General features: G+C 30.3%; 1 protein-coding gene across 2 annotated transcripts in view; it reads right to left on the reverse strand.

Moving 5' to 3' along the window:
• LOC135952147 (uncharacterized) overlaps positions 1 to 16,159 on the reverse strand; it is a 40,250-nt gene extending 24,091 nt beyond the window's left edge. Inside the window, exon 1 of one of the 2 annotated variants that reach the window (XM_065501949.1) lies at positions 16,015 to 16,159. In XM_065501949.1, the coding sequence (XP_065358021.1) occupies positions 16,015 to 16,159 (145 nt within the window). Of the gene's footprint in view, positions 1 to 5,871; positions 6,484 to 16,014 lie in introns of those variants that run through there. The other variant, XM_065501952.1, reaches the window with a different exon arrangement.
• Positions 16,160 to 18,749: the final 2,590 nt, after the last annotated feature.

An 18,749-nucleotide genomic window follows, 5' to 3' on the forward strand; every position in this document is an offset into this window, starting at 1 on the left:
TCAAATTTTGAAATCACGAAAAATACAGTCAATATGATTGGTGCTAATTTTAATGTTTTTTTATAATTAAATGAACTGAATCATTCAAGTTAATTTTTAAATTTAATAAATCATAAGGGTTAAAGTCAATTTTATTCTTCTAAAAGGCTCAATATAATATTAATTACGATATTAAGAAAACTGATCGCATTTGTGAAAAATGTTTAAAATGGGTTAACTTATTACTTTCTAATACACAATACAATATTTTTAAGTTTGCTTCCTTTAAAAATCAAATTTTGGTCAGCACTATTGAAATGGACAAGGTTTTTTATGATTTTAAAAGTATTTGGTCATTTTAACCCCAAGTGTCTTTAAATGTTAATTTCCATTTTCGTGCTGTTATTATAAATACTAGACTTCATGTTATATTTTTCTTAAGTTTCACCAAAATCGGCACAAAAATAAATAACATTTCGCTATCTTTAAATTAGAAATTTCAAATATTGAAAAATTTGACCTTTGACCTTCACGATTTAAAGTTTAATAACTTTAATATTCTGAAAAGTTATACTTAAAATTCATACCAGTAAGGAAATTGAACTCATTCACCGATATATGGCCAATTTGTTTTTCTCAAAAATTTCAAATAAATCCCAATGAGATGGTCAAAAAATTCTGAAATTTGTTTAACAAACTTTTAAAAAATTTAAAATGGAGCTTTGAAACTGCGGTTTAAAAATTTTATTTTTTTGGTCATACCTGCAAATAGGTTAACGGTATCCTACGAAGCCAAAAACTCATATACAAGTAAATATTGACATATTTTAAGTAAAAATGAGCTTTTATTTTGATATTTATGAAAATATTGTTAAGTTTTAACCTTTTCAAAACGTTGGTTTATTTACTTTAAATAAACCGGATACTTTTGATAATAAAAGCCGTTTAGTAGTTTAAAAATTGTAAAAACTCTTTATTTATTTAAAACTAGTTGATCGCCCCGGCTTCGCCCGGAAGCATTTACTAATCCCAGCGGGAAAAAGATGCAGTAAAGAGGCCTTCCTAAAGGCCTTCTTTTGCAGACACAAGGACTTCTAGCCGCATTGCAAAATCATTTCAATTTTACACGGCGTTTCATTGCGAGCCAAGGCCTTGCACACTCGCTGCTGATAGAAGGCCTACTTAGCAAGGGCTACTAGAAGGCCTACTTAGGAAGGGCTACTAGAAGGCCTACTTTGCAAGGGCTTCTAGAAGGCCTAATTGGGAAGAGCTATTTATGCCTGCACAAAACCACATATTACTGATCTAATGAAAGGCCTGTAGAGGACTGTCATATGGAATGCCTAGAAAGGTAGGACTACTGCAAAGTCTTATGATAGGGCTACATGAGAAGGCCTAATAAAGTGCCTAAAAGAGAAAAAAAAGCATTAGAATAAGGCATCAAGGACGGCCTATGAAAAATCGTGTATTTTCAAGTTTTATAGAACGTCTACCATGGAAGACCTATTTAAAGTCTTATTAGAAGATCTAAAATAAAAATAAGAATTAAAATGAAGTTGTTTCTTTAATTTTTTGAAACATGATAATTTCTGATTACATGCTTAAAAACAACAAAAATAAATAAGAAGCCACATCAAGCAATTTATTGTTGTACATTTTGTAAAGAGAGTTAATCAAAGAGATGCAGAGTATTTTATTTTTTGATATATACTATTTTTATTTAACCACTTGTTATTAGAAGGGGATTCATAGGTCTTCTTGAACACCTTCTAAGAGCAGGCAGTGTGGAATGAGTATCGGATCTTTTAGAATGTGTAAGTATGCCTTTTAGAAGGCCTACATACTGAAGTCCTATAATTTTTTCTCGCTGGGATGTTATTTCTTCAAGTTTCACCAACCCACTCACACCAGCCTGTTCTTATTTATTTGCAAATAAAATATCTATATTTGTACTGCATACTTTAGGGAGCTTTTTTATTACAGTTGACTGGACTCATAAAAAAAAGAATTTCCGAGTTTTACCCGGAATTTTTGAATTTTTTTATACCCTTCAGCTTCGTGAGAAGGGTATATATAAGTTTGTCATTCCGTTTGTAATTTCTACATTTTTCATTTCCGACCCTATAAAGTATATATATTCTGGATCCTTATAGATAGCGGAGTCGATTAAGCCATGTCCGTCTGTCTGTCTGTCTGTCCGTCTGTCTGTCTGTCTGTCTGTCTGTCTGTCTGTCTGTCTGTCTGTTGAAATCAATTTTCTGAAGGCCCCAGATATCTCCGGGATCCAAATCTTCAACAATTCTGTCAGACATACTTTCGAGAATTTTGCTATTTAAAATCAGCAAAATCCGTCCATAAATAACGGAGATATGAGCAAAAATCCGAGACAACCTCTGAAAATTTCATCAAAAAACACAATGTATTGCATGCTTTGACAAAAAAACAACAAAACGTATGTTTGGATGTGCAAGTTTTGTGTATTTTGTTTTTTTTTTGTGTTTTGTTTCTTTTGGCATTGTTGTTGTTTTTTATACAACTAAACGTTAGTTTGGTTGTGTGTTGGTTTTTTTTACAAAAAAGCAACAAAACGTATGCTTGGTTGTGCATGCTTTGCGTATTTTGTTTTTTTGTGTGTTTTGTTTCTTTTGGCGTTGTTGTTGTTTTTTATACAACTAAACGTTTGTTTGGTTGTGTGTTGGTTTTTTTGACAAAAAAGCAACAAATCGTATGTTTGGACAAAAAAGCAACAAATCCTATGTGTGTTTTGTTTCTTTTGGCGTTGTTGTTTTTTATACAATTAAACGTATGTTTGGACGTGTGTTGGTTTCATTGGCTTGCGTATTTTGTTTTTTCTTTTGGTGTTTTGTTTCGTTTGGCGTTGTTGTTGTTTTTTGTGTTCTTGATAAATTTAGGATGCTGTACGCTGAAAGTGGGCAATGTACATACATATATACTAATTATAAAAAATAATAATGCATCCACAACAAAGGTGAAGGGTATATAAGATTCGGCATAGCCGAATATAGCACTCTTACTTGTTTTTCTTTACAAACCATCTCCTGAAAATTTCGAATTGAATAAAAAAAAATCAGCCAAATCGCTCCAGCCGTTCTCACGTGATGACATTACATACATGGACCATTTCATTTTTATATATATAGATAAGATAAGATGTACAACAACAGCATTAAATAGTCGTTCAATGTTTTTTATACACGTTTATAAATTCGCAGAAATACAGACACATTTTATAATATACAAGAATTCACTGGAAAATACAGCACACTTTAAGGCACTCAATTGATGTTTATTCGAATAGCGTCTCTGATAAACTCACTAACGACTGCAACCTCTGCCACTTTTTATAACACTGCCATCTGCACTCTAGATTGTTATTTAACTGTCAAAGTTCGTATATTCGAATTCTAGAGCTTTCGATGTCACTTAGTGTTGCCATACTTACAATCAATGATCAACTCAAAGCTTTTATTTAATGTTAATAATACCCACAGATATGTTACAGTTTGAGATGAACTGCTGTTTAAAAGCATTATGAAACTTTAAATTAGCCGTTAAAATCGTTCTGAATGCAAGTAAAATTTAGTAACAATATGTTAATTTTGTTCCTACATTTCTTGTTCTAGTAGCCTAAAGCTACGTATACACGGTTGTCATATTCTTACAATATTGTCAGAACATGCTCATAAAATGGTTAACACAACATTGAGAACTTATGTTGAAACATATGGGTGTTAACCATTTATTGAACATTTTCTGACAATATTGTAAGAATATGACAACCGTGTATACGTAGCTTTAGGCACGTTTTTGACCAATTTCTGTTATGTCTCATTAGAACGACAATTACACATAATTGCACATTTCAATTATTTTAAATCAAATTGCAAAAGTAATTTTTTAATGGCAAAATTTTTACAAAAACTGTAAAAATTGCAATTATTCCCCTTGTAAATGCATGTCAAAACTTCAGAGGGCTTCCGGCACTTGCGGTCTTAACCCCTACCGATTTACCTACAATTTTTCAGGATGATTTTCTTACAATGTTCACCTAACTGGGGAGGATGAGACTTGCAAAAATCCAACTTTCGTTTATTAAGTGCCACCCTATTGAACATATTTAAATAAGTTTAGTTATGACATTTTAAATTCAATATGTATTTTAAGATCTCATTTACGATCTAATGCATTAAAATATAAGTATAACATTCTATTGCACAGTCATATACAAACAAGTAATAGAGCTATATTCGGCTGTGCCGAATCTTATATACCCTTTACCAAATTATATTTCAAAATAAAAATTTTATATATTTTTAGGTAAACAAAATAATTTTTTTTTTTAAGTTAATTTTTTGGAGAAAACATTTTTTTTGTCGAATTGTTTTTTAAATTTAAATTTTATTTTTTTAATTTAATTTTTTTTTTGTTTTTTTAATATTTAGCGAAAAAAAAACTGTTGGTGAAAAAAATTCGGGTTATACATTTTTTTCCGATTTTGACCCATTGTAGGTCCAACTTACTATATATACGTCGTTGCAAAAGTCTTTGAAATATCTATCATTAGATAACTATATTAATGACTTAGTAATCCAGATATAGGTAAAAATCTAGGTTGTCCTGGTTTTTTCCTTATATCTCAGCCATTTGTGGACCGATTTTCTCGATATTGATTTATGAATCGTTTATGTAAATTATTTGGGGGCTTCGGAAAGTTGATTTCAACAGACAGACGGACAGACAGACATGGCTTAATCGACTCCGATAAGGATCTATAAGGATCCAGAATATATATACTTTATAGGGTCGGAAAATTATATTGTGGAAATTACAAACGGAATGACAAACTTATATATACCCTTCTCACGAAGGTGAAGGGTATAAAAACAAAATCTGAAGAGCTTTACAACGAAAAATGTATCTTTTTATATTTTCTTAACATAGACTTGTTAATTTTCAATTCTTTTTGTTATTATTTAATGAAATAATGTACAAATTAAATCTAACAAATAAAACACTTTTTTTGTAAAACAAAAACAAATATTTACTGTTAAATTTGATCATTTATTTGGGGAGGGGAAAAACGTAGTGACAATTTTCATTGGAGTAGGGGAAAACAGGGATTTTTTTGTGGGAATTCGGCTTATATAAAACTTGTTTGTGCTGAATTCAGTTTGGATATCTAGTATATAACTAAGATATTTATGAAAGCTTAACTATTTTCAGATAGGGCAATCGTATGGGGGCTAGGAGAAATAAAGGACCGATTATAACCAAATTCAAATTCCTTGTACCAAAATTTTGTCGAATTATCTTTACAATTACGACCTGCAGTTTGATTGCTAGGTTTACATGCAGATTGGTATACTTTAAGGTGGGTGTTGGGACAATATTTTTGCACGTTACATACGTCAGCGCTAACCCAATATACCCTTCCCACTATGGTGGTGTAGGGTATACAAATTCCCGAAATATTTTAAAATATTCCCAATAAAATCGCCTTTGAAAATTCCCAACTTTGGGAACAAGACTGACAAGTCTGTTTGGGATCATTGATATTTTCCCATCACAAACTGACAACAACTTTATATCACTACTAACTAATTTGTATCGATTCATTGTATCAAACTGTTTAACCAAATGAATATACTACCTCACACCCTCTACAGCAAAATAAAAACACACAACTTTCCATATGATTATCGGCCATTTGGGCCATTTGTTTTTCATAACAGAAATATAAAACTGCAACAACAAATAATACAAATAAAATTGTCTATAGCTATCTGTCAGCTACAATTTGATTAAAGACAAAAAATTATTAAAACTAAATGATATAAATAAATAGTAAGTAGTAAAAAACAAAATACTTACAAATTATATATTGATAAAGAGCCGAAGAAAAAATTGAAGTAGTAACGCAGATAGCGAGTAGTTGGTGTAAAAAATGGGAATAATAAACTGGGGCATAAATGTTCCGATGTTAGTAGAAAATGACACTGGTTTGTTATTATAATTGTTGTTGCTATTTAGCATTACAACAAATTGTAATATAAATACTACAAACAAAACAAACTATCAGCTGTCATAAAAATAGCAATACTAAAGAAGACAGCGAAGCAGCAGCTACGTCAATACATAATAAAACAGCAAAGGCAGCAACAACTATAATAATAACAACAAATGAATTGACAATCACAGCCAATAGCACCAACAACAAACAGCAATAATGACAGCAACAAAATAGTGGTAAGAAATTCCGTGTGTGTGTTTTCTCGGTTTTAATTTTCTTTGTTTTCTTTTATTCGTTGTCTTGTTTGTTTAATTTTTACTCAAAATTAAATGAAATTTTAATTAATTTTTTTATAAAAAAACCATTAATATTTTATTTATAAAATGTTATTTAACTTAATTTAATGCTTGATTTTGTAGAACATCAAAAACATATCTTTTAGTTCAACATTTTATTGAAATTATTCACCAAAAACCACAAATTTTTACATTTCTTGTTTTTTTTCAAGACAAATTTTATAAAATAAAATTGTTGTTTGTTTTCCATCTAATATTTCTCACATTGTTGTTAAATAGTAACAAAATATTTTTAACAAGTTACACTTCACATCAAAACTTTGTTTATTTCTTAATAATTTCCACATAAATTTTCATTTAAAAACAGTATGTAAAATGAAAAAACAAAAATATTCAAAATTAAATTAAATAAAAATTTAAAAAAACACTTCTTGGAAACGTGTTCCCTTCACGAGCATTTATGATTTTCAACTGATGGTTGCGCTATCAAAACGTAGACCTTTTTTTATTATTTCTAGTTTTTCTCCCTCTCTGCATTAATTGTTTTGAAAACAAAACAAAAGATATGCTCTTTTTTGTTTAACCACATCAAGAAAAATACATTCTCTCCCTTAAAATGTTGTTAGTTTGCCATTAACAAAAGAAAAACAACAAAATTTTATTTAATCGAGTATTAAAAAACAACAACAAATATGCATTAAACACATTGAAGACAGCAGGCTTCCGACTTCAATCTGTCAAAAATAGAATACACACGTTTATATGAAGACGATTCTTTTGACGACAGCACAACTTCACGACGACACGACTTCGTTTGCTGCTGCTGCCCAATTAGACTAATTTCTATTTTTGTCAACTTCAAAACAGAAATAGTGTTGCTAATATAATAAAAAATGTAAATCAAATCAGTGCTTAAAAAAATATTTTTTTTTTACTTCATTAAGAGAAGTTTCTGATAACCATATTGAAATAAATTAATAACAGGTACATAAATTATTACCACATATATATATTTACTTAAAATAATTGTTTAAATCTTAATTACTTTGGAATTTTGTACGGTTATTTTTATTAAAGTAAAAAATTAAAGTGACACCACTGAATTATAAATCAGCTGTTTACTTTGAAGCTGTCGTCTTTAAAAGAATTCAGCGGCTGCCGCACGACTTCAACTTCAGCCAGCAGCATTTGTGTTCGTGAAGTCGTGAAGCCTGCTGTCTTCAATGTGTTTAATGCAATAATCTGTGAAATTTCCCTTATTAAATTCTTTGTATTTTTCACAAACACACACTCATTCACATATGTTTACATCTCTTTTGCATTTTACCAAGAATTTTCTCTTACTAACTTGTAAGTTTATTGTGTAAGTGAGTGTATTTTTAGTTACTGCACTTGCATTTTATTTTGTAAACAAATTCTTATTTTCATTTTGTTTTGCTGTGAAGTTGGCTGTAGTTGATACACATTTCCTGTTGGGTTGTTGTCTTAGCTAGCAAATAGCCGTTACTAGTTTAATTGTTCAACACTTGAAGAAATAAGTGTGTGAATTAGGTTTTAATAAGAAAATGTAATAATTTAATGATATTTTTAAGCATTATCATTTTTGCTTATTCATATTTATTCATAAATCATTATTAAAAATCTACTTTTATACCTTAAATTAAAAATATATAAAATAAATTAATAAAATGTATTTTAATATTTTGGCTCTGAACAAGATAATAACAAAAGTTTTAAGTTTCTTAGAGTGGTTATGTTAGTGATATCACATACACTGATGCATATTCCTATAAACGCAAAAAAAATTTTAAAAATTAAACAAAAACATATTTAGGGGGCTACAAATTTGTTTATTAACTTAGTTAAGACTTCACTTAAAATATTGTTAACAAAAAATATCATTTGTACTTTATTTATTTTTTATTACTTAAATTTCGAGATTAACAGCCATTTTTAAGGGTATTTTCCTATAAACGCACTTTAATTTATGGGCCACTGTTGCATTATTAATAATGTGTGGATGATCCTTTGTTATGGATTGTTTCAAAAATACGATCTGGCATTGATTCCACTAATTTTTTAAGCAGATCGGAATCAATTTCCTACCAGACTTGGTTTATTTTTAGTTTCAGCTCTGTCATAGTCATTATGCTTTTATTCTGGGCATTATTTGCATAAACTTTACGGGCCATGTATCCCCACAAGTTCTCCATTGGGTTTATGTCCGGACTACAAGCCGGCCAGTCCAACAGAGGAATGCTATGTTCATTAAACCAAGATTTCGATTGCTTAGAAGCATGGATTGCAGCATTATCTTGTTGGAATATGCAATCTTCATCCATTTTTTCATCCATAAATGAGAGAAGAGCATCTTCCAACAGTTCGTTATAAATCGCACTATTCATTTTTGTCGGAACAAAAAATTTTTTCGACTTGCCAACTGCAGAAAACGCTGCCCAAACCATAACACTGCCACCACCAAAATTACGTTTTGACATCCGAACATCGTTTGATCTCAAATCGTTCCAATAGCATGAGTATGAGTCAGGACAGTCTAAATTAAAATTTTTCGTCAGAGAAAATTACTTTTTTCTTGCGAAATTTAGACGATTTTCTTTATGGTGCTTTTTTAGCATTGGATTACATTTCGTCTTTTTCCATTTTATGTTTTCATCGTTTCGTAAAATGTGTGAAACGTGTTTGGAAGTCACTGGCAGATTCAATTTATTCTTTATTTGTGTGGAATTCAATTTGTTGCGGGTTGCTTCTTGTTTTATTAGGTTACGTTGTCTTCTTGTTAGTTTTGTATTTCCCTTTGTAGGTTTGCGAACTCCATAATTTTGACCTTTCTTCAAGAAATTTCGCACTACAGTCTCCGAACGATCGATTTTACATCCAATTTCTCTATTGGAATATCCTTGGTCGTGAAAAGATTAAATTTGAATCTTTTCTTGATCGGACAAAAAAGTTCTGTTGGGCATCTTTAAAAGTGATGAAATTTATTGATTCAAATTGAAAAAGTTGCAGTAAATTGAGATGCTACTATTAGAATCGTACCTTTGGTTGAATAAAAAACTAAAATTGATAATACTTTATTTTTGGTAACTTTTTTAAAAATAAATTTCACGTCTGCGTTTATACGAATCTTCCACTTAAAATAGCACCAAGAACATTTGATCGCATAATTAAGGCAAACAACAATAAGAAAAAAAACTTGTTTGCTTTCAAAAAGTACCGTTAAGTTGCCTCTCATTAAAAAAAGTTAAATTTAGCTTTTGTGTGAAACAACAAAGATATAACAAAACAAGTAAGAAAGTATGGTCGGTCAAGCCCGACCATATAATACCCTACACCAAGTAAATGAGTAAAAATATTTTTCTTTTAAAATATCAATAATTTATATTCGTGAGTGATTTTCAATAGGCTTCGTCCTTGGGCCGAAAAAATTATATGTACCAAATTTTTTTTCGAAATTGCGACCTGTACTCTGCGCACAAGTTTTACATGGACAGCCAGCCATCCAACCAACCAGCCAGACGGACGGACATCGTTTAATCGACTCAGAAAGTGATTCTAAGTCGAACGGTATCTTTAAGGTGGGTGTTAGACCAATATTTTTGGGCGTTACACACATCTGCACAAACGCATAATACCCTCCCCACTATGGTGGTGTAGGGTATAATTAAGTGCATTTATAGGAATATGCACCAGTGTATGTATATAGAAGATATAAGTTTGGAAGATGGTAGTGATGTAGTTCTCACTTTATTAAATACATACATACATATATAGACGTTTTATAGACGTTGTATAAATTTTTTCCAAACTTTTGTGACCAAAAGATTGATTGAAACCTCTAGAATATAATTTTTTACATTTAAATTGGATGCTAACCGTATTATTTTTATGAATAAAAATTTAAAATCAAGGTATCATAACATGCATTTAAATGCCTAAATGAATCCTATTTTTACACAACTTCTGCTATTGCCAGCAGATAATAGCGTTTTGACTTTCAGTACAAATCGGTGGTATTTTCTTAAATAATAATAACCTTGTCATGACAAAATCAACCATTTTTACGATATTATTTTATAACAATTAGTTTTTTATAATAACAGTACTAATTTAAGATAGCGCTTAATGGATGTAATAAACATAATTGTTTGTAATTTATCTAATTTACCACCCCCTAACAAAGCTGACTATCGAAATAAGAGTGAGTGCCCTTTTAAAGAAATTATGACTTTTAACACACGATTTTATTTATATTTATGTGTTGATTTATCTAAAGATAAACATTTTACAATAGAAGAGTTACATAGATTACTATTATATTAACAAACATTATCATTTTAGGATTATATGGAGAAATAAAAAGGAACAATTAATGAATTAGAGGTGTAACTGAGCAACTACAATCATAAATTGATATAACTTACTGGGTTTATTATGAATAAATTTAAATAAAATGATAAACCTTTAAATTATTCACCAACAAATTTCAAATTTAATTCAAATCCTTGCCAAGTTCCAACAAATTTTGTTTTTTTACAAAGAGGAATTTAAAGTTTCAAAATTTGAACCTTTGACCTTGATAGTAAAATGTCAGATTTTAGTTCTAACTGCACAACTCTATAGTTAAAAACTGCACAACACTATAGCCAAAAACCTAACTCTGTTGTCCAAAACCTAATTCATGATAATGTCAAGCATTTATTGTATGTGTGAAAAGAGAGCAATTTTGTTTTATTTTTTTCTTTGACATTCCTCCCCTTCCTCTCCTTATGGAACGAAATGTTAGACAACCTCCAAAAATTTTAGATAAAAACATTGCAGAGAACACCATGAAATTTTCACTCTTCTAGTTCACATACAAATTTCTTCCCGGAATATGGCTTTATGCTATCTATTCCATATAGAGATTTTTACATATGAAAATCGTAGTACCCAGTTTTATGTAGATAGGCCCATAGTTGGTCATCGGTCCCATTCGAAAAATACATTAACCTTCATAAATGCCTAACAAATATTGATATTGAACCAACATTTTACACAGATCAGTAATTTGTCAGTCCAAAAATCTTACTACTGGATTTTGAGAATATCATTTCATATTGCCCTCATATAAAGTTCATATCGGAAAATCGCATCATAATTGGTTATAACTCCTATATGAGTATATGTATATAGCTCCTATATAAGTTCCACATTCACAAAATATTGTAAACGCAAATATATCAGTAATTTTCACTGTTCAGGTACGAATTGAGTCACTTGTTAATACTTTTTATTGAGCCAATTGGGTAATATAAACCAATAATTAGTTATTTCTATTATAAATTATTAAAAAGTACACACATTCCTACTATAAAGGTATGAAAGGAGTTAGCTGCTGAAATTTTCCACAAATACTCTTTGTTGATAAGGTTTGTTTGGTGTTGGGCAATATCGGGCCATGATTTTACCTAGCTCCCATACAAATATCCCCCCGGAATAAGGCTGGGCCGATTGGTATACAATTTGACGTGGGCATAGATAAGGAGTTAGAGTAGTCAAACCGGTTTTCGAATTATTTATTTCAAATTTTCCGTTTTTTTTTAACCGGTTTTTACAAAAGGACGGTTTTTGAGTTATTTGGCAAACCGGTTTTTTTGTCTCGAATTATTCGACAAAATCGAATATTTTTTAAAATAAATTTTTAGATTTTATGCGATTACTTTTAATAATTATCTATTCCCCTTTTTAATTTTAAACAAATTTTAATACAAAAATGTTATATTTAAATTAAAAACCAATGTTAGCAAACTTTAACAGATAGAAAGAAGCCAGAAAACATATCGAGCAAAAAATAATCAGATGGCTTTTTAACGTCACCTGTAATAAATTCGCCTTGTTGTACCGTATTGACGTTTTGGTCAGAACTAAATGAAAGTTCATCAAACTCTGATTTAGAATATATTGAAAGTGACTCGCAAAATTTAGAAGCTCATCTCAGTTTAACATTAAAAGAAGTTCAAAATCTACACAAAAGAACTTATATTGCAACAACGAGCGACTTAAAACAAGATTTTAATTATTTGGAGAAATTTTCAAAAATATCGAATTAAATCTTTTATACAATGCAATTTTAACAGTTAGTCCATGTTTCGTCTTCAATAAAAAATAATTTAAAGAAAAATATACAATTAACTATTATTATTATAAAATATCTATTGATATTCTATTAATAATATAATAATATACATCCTTTCTTTTGACTTAATTTGTTTTAATAAAAAAAAATAATTTAATATACCTCAATTCTTAAATTGACAAAAAAGACTAAAAACCGGTTATTCGAACCGGTTTTTGATAGAAAAAACATGCTTGCGTTTGCTATAATATCTGGTCCGCTTTTATAAAATCATAGGGCCTAATTTTGGACCGAATAGATTTTTTTGTTTACTAATAATTACCAATAATATACAAAAGATTTCAGAGCAATATCAATTATGGATCCAAAAATAAACGATTTTCAATTTAAAAATTCAAAAAATAATTAATTTTTTGCTGTTTTTTGGGCAAAAAGGTGACTTAACTCTTTTTTTATTAAAAAAAAAGTTCTTTTAGAACATATAAAAATTTTGTGTTTTTCTGTAAAACATTTTAATATAAAAATCATGTCCTATTTTTTGAATATGTTGCCCCTACGCCCTTCGGAATTTGACCTATTTTTTTTATCAAAATTTCAACTTTGGGCCACATGTTGTAAAATCCCAAAGCTGGGATCAGAAAACGGAAAGCAACTTTGTAAACCTTGATGGGTTCCCTAATTATCCTTAAAGTGTTTTTCTAGGCCCGAATGAAATGTGGACCAATTTTTAGGAATTTGGGGGATTGCCGTTGACCTTTTGACAAGTGTTACACTTTAATATTTACCCCCATTAAAACGAAGTCTGGTTAGGTGCTAATTAATAGTTATAATATCGTTTAAATTTATTTTTGTATGAAAACTGTCAGTATAACTATTAGTTTACATATAACCAGACTTCGTGTTACTGGGGGTTAGAATGATAAATTTAAAAAATGTTGTAAATTTCATTGAGTTTTGTTAAAAATAAAGATTTTATTATATCATATTTTTTACTGTGTGTCGTATAAGCATACGAGTTAGTTATTTATCCGTTTCAGATAATATTCAGAATTTTGGCATCGATTTGTTAGTGCATATTTTTGCATATTTTGCTCTTTACTGCATATTTTAGCATATTTTGCATTTTATAGCATATTTAACTCATAACGGCATATTTTTGTTGCTTATTTTTTTTTCATTATTTTGTTTTCTTAATATAATTTTATTGTTTACATTATTATTTTTCATTTCTATATTTTACTATTTTGTTAAGGTACCATGATAATTCACCTAAGCTACTTAAAAAAAAAATTATAGTATCTATAATTGACTTATATTCATTGAATTTTCGTTGACTTAAGGCAGCTTAGTTTCCATTTAAGTATGTATTTGAATTAACCTAATAAGCAGTTTTACTGGAACTCAAGTTCAAAGCAAGTGTAATTCAAGCCTTGAATTATAGTCAAGCAATTGAATTACGGTTGTATTACACTTTATTTCAACAGCATTCTCCAGTAAAAAGGTAACATAAATTCTAACCATATGTTTTTTGTTTGAAAAATATTTAATTTTTCAAATATTTTTCAAGTTTAAAACATAATTACATTTGCATTCAAGTCAAGTCAAATTCCAACAAAATGTTCAAGTGCTTGAATTTTTGGGGCTTTAGTGCTTATTGCTCATTTAATTTAAATTAAAACAAGTAAGAAAGTATGGTCGGTCAAGCCCGATCATATAATACCCTACACTAAGTAAAAGAGCAAAAAAAATTTTTCTTTTAAAATTTCAATAATTTATATTTTTGAGTGATTTTCGGAAGTGGTCCTTATATGGGAGCTATGACCAATTATGGACCGATCACCATGAAATTAGGTCGTGTGATTTATGTCTATATTAAAGTTAACTATGTTGAATTTTGTGTGTTTACCAACATTTTTAAGCGATTTATGCACGTTAAAGTGATTTTCGGAAGCGGGTCTATATGGGAGCTATGACTAATTATGGACCGATCGTAACAAAATTTGGTGACATGAATTTTGTGTATATAAAACTTGTTTGGAGCGAATTTTAAGTAGATACATATATAAATTAAACATTTATGACCGATAAAGTCCAATTTCGGGAGGACATTTGTATGGGGGCTAGGTGAAATAATGGACCGATTTCAGCCAGTTTCAATAGGCTTGGTCCTTTGGCCGAAAAAATAATATGTACCAAATTTGATCGAAATATCTTCAAAATTGCGACCTGTACTCTGCGCACAAGGTTTACATGGACAGCCAGCCAACCTAAGTCGATCGGTATACTTTAAGATGGGTGTTAGACTAATATTTTTGGGCTTTACAAACATCTGCACAAACGCATAATACCCTCCCCACTATGGTGGTGTTGGGTATAAATATACAAACACATATATCAAAATTTAACAAATAAAAAAAAATACGTAAGGTTGCTTGAGGCAGTTATGGTTGGGCATTAGTCCCCATCCATACTGTGAAACATTTGCTGCAAAACATTTGAGTTTGATGATGAAAGGGAAAAGAGGAATGGAAAAGTGTACTCTGTTTCATGTACATGAAGTTTTTGTTGAGTATGTCATTCACATTTATTCGTTCGTATTCGTTCTGTACAGAAATGTCAAAAACTGAAATGCAATAACTTAACTGTGTGGACACGAATGCAGTTTCAAAAGAGAATTTAAAAATGTTTTGCAGCAAATGCTCCTGAGTGTGGACCGGGACTTAACAGTTAACCTCTAATATAAAATTAAATTATTCAACAAAAGTCCAGAATATTAATATCCATCGAAAACCTCGCCTTCAAAGCATTTTGATAGATTAACAAAAATTGTAACGAAGATATTAAGAAATCATTAAAAAAAAAAAACAATATACAATCAATTGTCGAAACAATGGATGAGAAAGGAAGAACCATAGGAATTGTGATGGTATTTTGAGTCCCAATGATAAAACTGCAACAAAAAGTTTTTTTTTTATTTGCCGCAGTCTTAAATAGAACAAAACACTCCACTATTGTAAGACTTTTCGATATTTCTATTTAAATTTTGGAAGACGAATTTGTAAATTGTTAAACTATACATACATGATAAATATTCCAAAATCCATCGCAAAAAAAGTGGCTTTATAAGCGAAATTTAATGCTATAATAACCAATTTTAATTTATGAGCTCAATATTTGTTTTACTTTTTATATATTTTATTAATACAACTTTAAAATAAAACAATAACCAACTATTTTTAAGTGCATATTTCATACGCATTCATTATAGAACATTTTTAATGTTGTTATAACATTGTGAATCAGAATAATAACCCGCTTACGACTCATAGTCGCTCTACACGAAAAAGTGATTAATTTTCGTGTGTGATTAATTTTCACTTTCGTGAAAGTGATTAATTTTACACACCTCAATTTCTCCAAACAAATTTTTCAAAAAAAAAAACGGTTTTAAGGCTTGTAAATCACTCAATTTTCAAAAATGTTAAAATTGTATTAGGCCATTAAGCAAAAGATATTCAAATAAGAATGTAAGCTATTTCCATCCACTTAAACATCATAAATTATTTACTTACTATTTATCTCCGGCATTGAATAGTACAAATCCGTGTGATAATAATGATAGAGACCCAAACTTTTGCTGTTATTGCGGTTATTGGGGAATTTTTTATGTTCCATAGTTTTCAATTTCAATTCAAAATCTTCCATTTTTTTCGACATTCTATATCACAGTTACTTATTTTAATTTTTATTTCATAGGAAACTTTAATTTATTTTTTCTTATATTTTATTTAATAATTTTTCCTTTTCTTTATCACTCACTAGCAAACACTTTGCTCGAGATTTATAGTTAAACTGATGATTAAAGCGTGCAAGTTCATTGATAATACTCCGTAATACAAAAAAAACCTCTTGTATTCGCTACGCCACGGGCCTTTAGACAATAAGGCAGGTCTGTCTATTTAACTATATTCGTTTGATAATGATACGATTATGACTGTTTAAAAGGCTGGTAATGAGAGAGGAAATATATAGTAAATAAATAATAAAAAAAAAAAATAATGAAAATAATAATAATAATGTGAACTGAAAATATATTAATATTGATAATGGCTACAATTACAAAAATAACAGCGTCAAAGGGCAGCAACAGCACTTACAATCTTTAATAATCACAAGAAATTGCAAATATTTACCACGGGTGCTGATTGATACATTAGGTCTGCCAATAAAGTTAAAAAAAAAACAAATATAAATCAATTTATTAATCGTTGGTAGAGTCAATAAAGCGCGTTAAAGGATATTTTGGTGATTTTTTAACAATATTTCTATTGATAATTTTTTGTTGAAAAGTGGGACCAACATAACCTGGAAATTCTTCTCAGATAAGACCTGTTGAATTAAACCTCTTCAATAAAAAGGTGCATTGAGAACGACTAAGGTAAGAGATTTTAATATCATTCTGCCTGAAATTACGATCGACATGCAGGTGATAAGCTGCGAAACTCATTTGGCTTCGTATGCCGATCTTACTGGAAATGTTTACTACGAATTTTAAAAAGCAACTAATCATTTTATGCACATGGAATATCATTTTGCTTCCAAGAACATTTAAATAATTAATTTCCATTTCCGTGGACCTAGTGGACTCTTTTCTGCAGTTCTGTCAAAATCATCCAAAAAATACAACAATACATTGCAGTACATTCATGAAAATAAAAAAAATCCTAAATTTGACATTTGATCCCCGCCATGGCGCGCCATAGGGAAACATAGAGACGAGACATTATTGTCAAAAACCGAACTCTTGCAACAACAAAATACATGCTATTCAATGTGTTTTGTTGTTGTTTGGGACATATGATTTGTTGTAGTTTTGTAGTTTTGACGAGTGTCTCGTCTCTATCTATAATTCTCTATGGTTTTCGTTTTAAGCTAAATGTCCAGTATATACTTACATAATTCTTATAGATTGAGTTATAATATTCTGAACTTGGTTTATTAAATCTGAACAACGCACATCTGTGTAATCTTTTACACTACTGGTCCGTTTACAAAACGATGTATGAACCAATCGTAGACCACCCTATTAGATTACAAGGTGAGATACAGGGTGTCATAGTCGACCACCTCTGGTGAAGAAAACTTTGTACAAAGTCTGGTTTTGAAAATGGTGTAAAAGTGTTTACCTTGGTTGGTTAACGGCGTAGTTCTCTGCACACCAACAGTCAAGTAGAGTCGAAAGGACACCGTTTTGCCTCTGAAGCACTAGTTCTTAGTGCGCCAGTTATGTCAATGCATGTTGATCTCTGGACTTTATATAGTTAATCTACGAAATATATTTTACTAGTTGCAGTCCGCCATACAATCAGAATTAACTAAGTTGGGACTAAGTTCCCATTGTATATCAAACATCTTAGGACAGGTATTATAGGACACCGTTGCCCTCTTGACCATGTGTTGTGTATTCAGTTTTCATGATCATTTAGAGTCCAGAATAATACCTAAATATTTCGCATTAGGCCGCGGAAGTCTAAGTCTGGATACTTTGTCTTTGTTGTGAAGAGTACAAGTTCTGTTTTGCTTGGATTCATCCCAAAACCACTTTCCGTGGCCCAATTATTGAGAAACCCTAAAGCAGTGGACATGATTCATATTCGGAAACAATCCTGATAGAAGTATCACCACATCGCCCGCATAAGCAACAATTTGTATCCCTTTTATGTCTAATTCAATGAAAATCAAGTTAGTAACGATAAGCCAAAATAGTGGAGAGATCACTCCGCTCTGAGGTGTGCCTCGTCCAACTTTCTTGGACTATTGCCAAGATTTTCTGTAACTATACTTGATTTCAACATTGATACTAACCAGTCGCTGATATTCTCTTAACACATCCAGTTTAATAAGAGCTTGTAGAGTTGCAAGAGCAGTTACGTTATTGAAAGCACCATCCTATGTCCAGGATGGCTGCCATTGTGTATTGGGGATCTCTCTATATAACTCCTACGTCTTCATGCCGAGCAGTCTCTGTAGTGCGACCCTTTAGGAAAACATGCTGACTGCTTGGGAGCCGTGCTGTGCCTTCTAGTCGATGTCTTATACGAGAGTCGTTGGGTCTTTCCAACATTTTAAGTTGGAAATATGAAAGAGTAGTAATTGGACGAAAGACCTTCGCATTCTCATGACTTCTTTTGCCGATTTTTGAAATAAAAACGAATTTAAAAGAAAGACAGGTTGTTATCCAGGTGGTTATGTTTACTTTTTTGGTAATTTGATAAAATTTTTCCTAGTTAGACAATAATTCATATCA

This window comes from Calliphora vicina, chromosome 2 (genome assembly GCF_958450345.1).
Source record: "Calliphora vicina chromosome 2, idCalVici1.1, whole genome shotgun sequence".
Lineage (NCBI taxonomy): Eukaryota > Metazoa > Arthropoda > Insecta > Diptera > Calliphoridae > Calliphora > Calliphora vicina.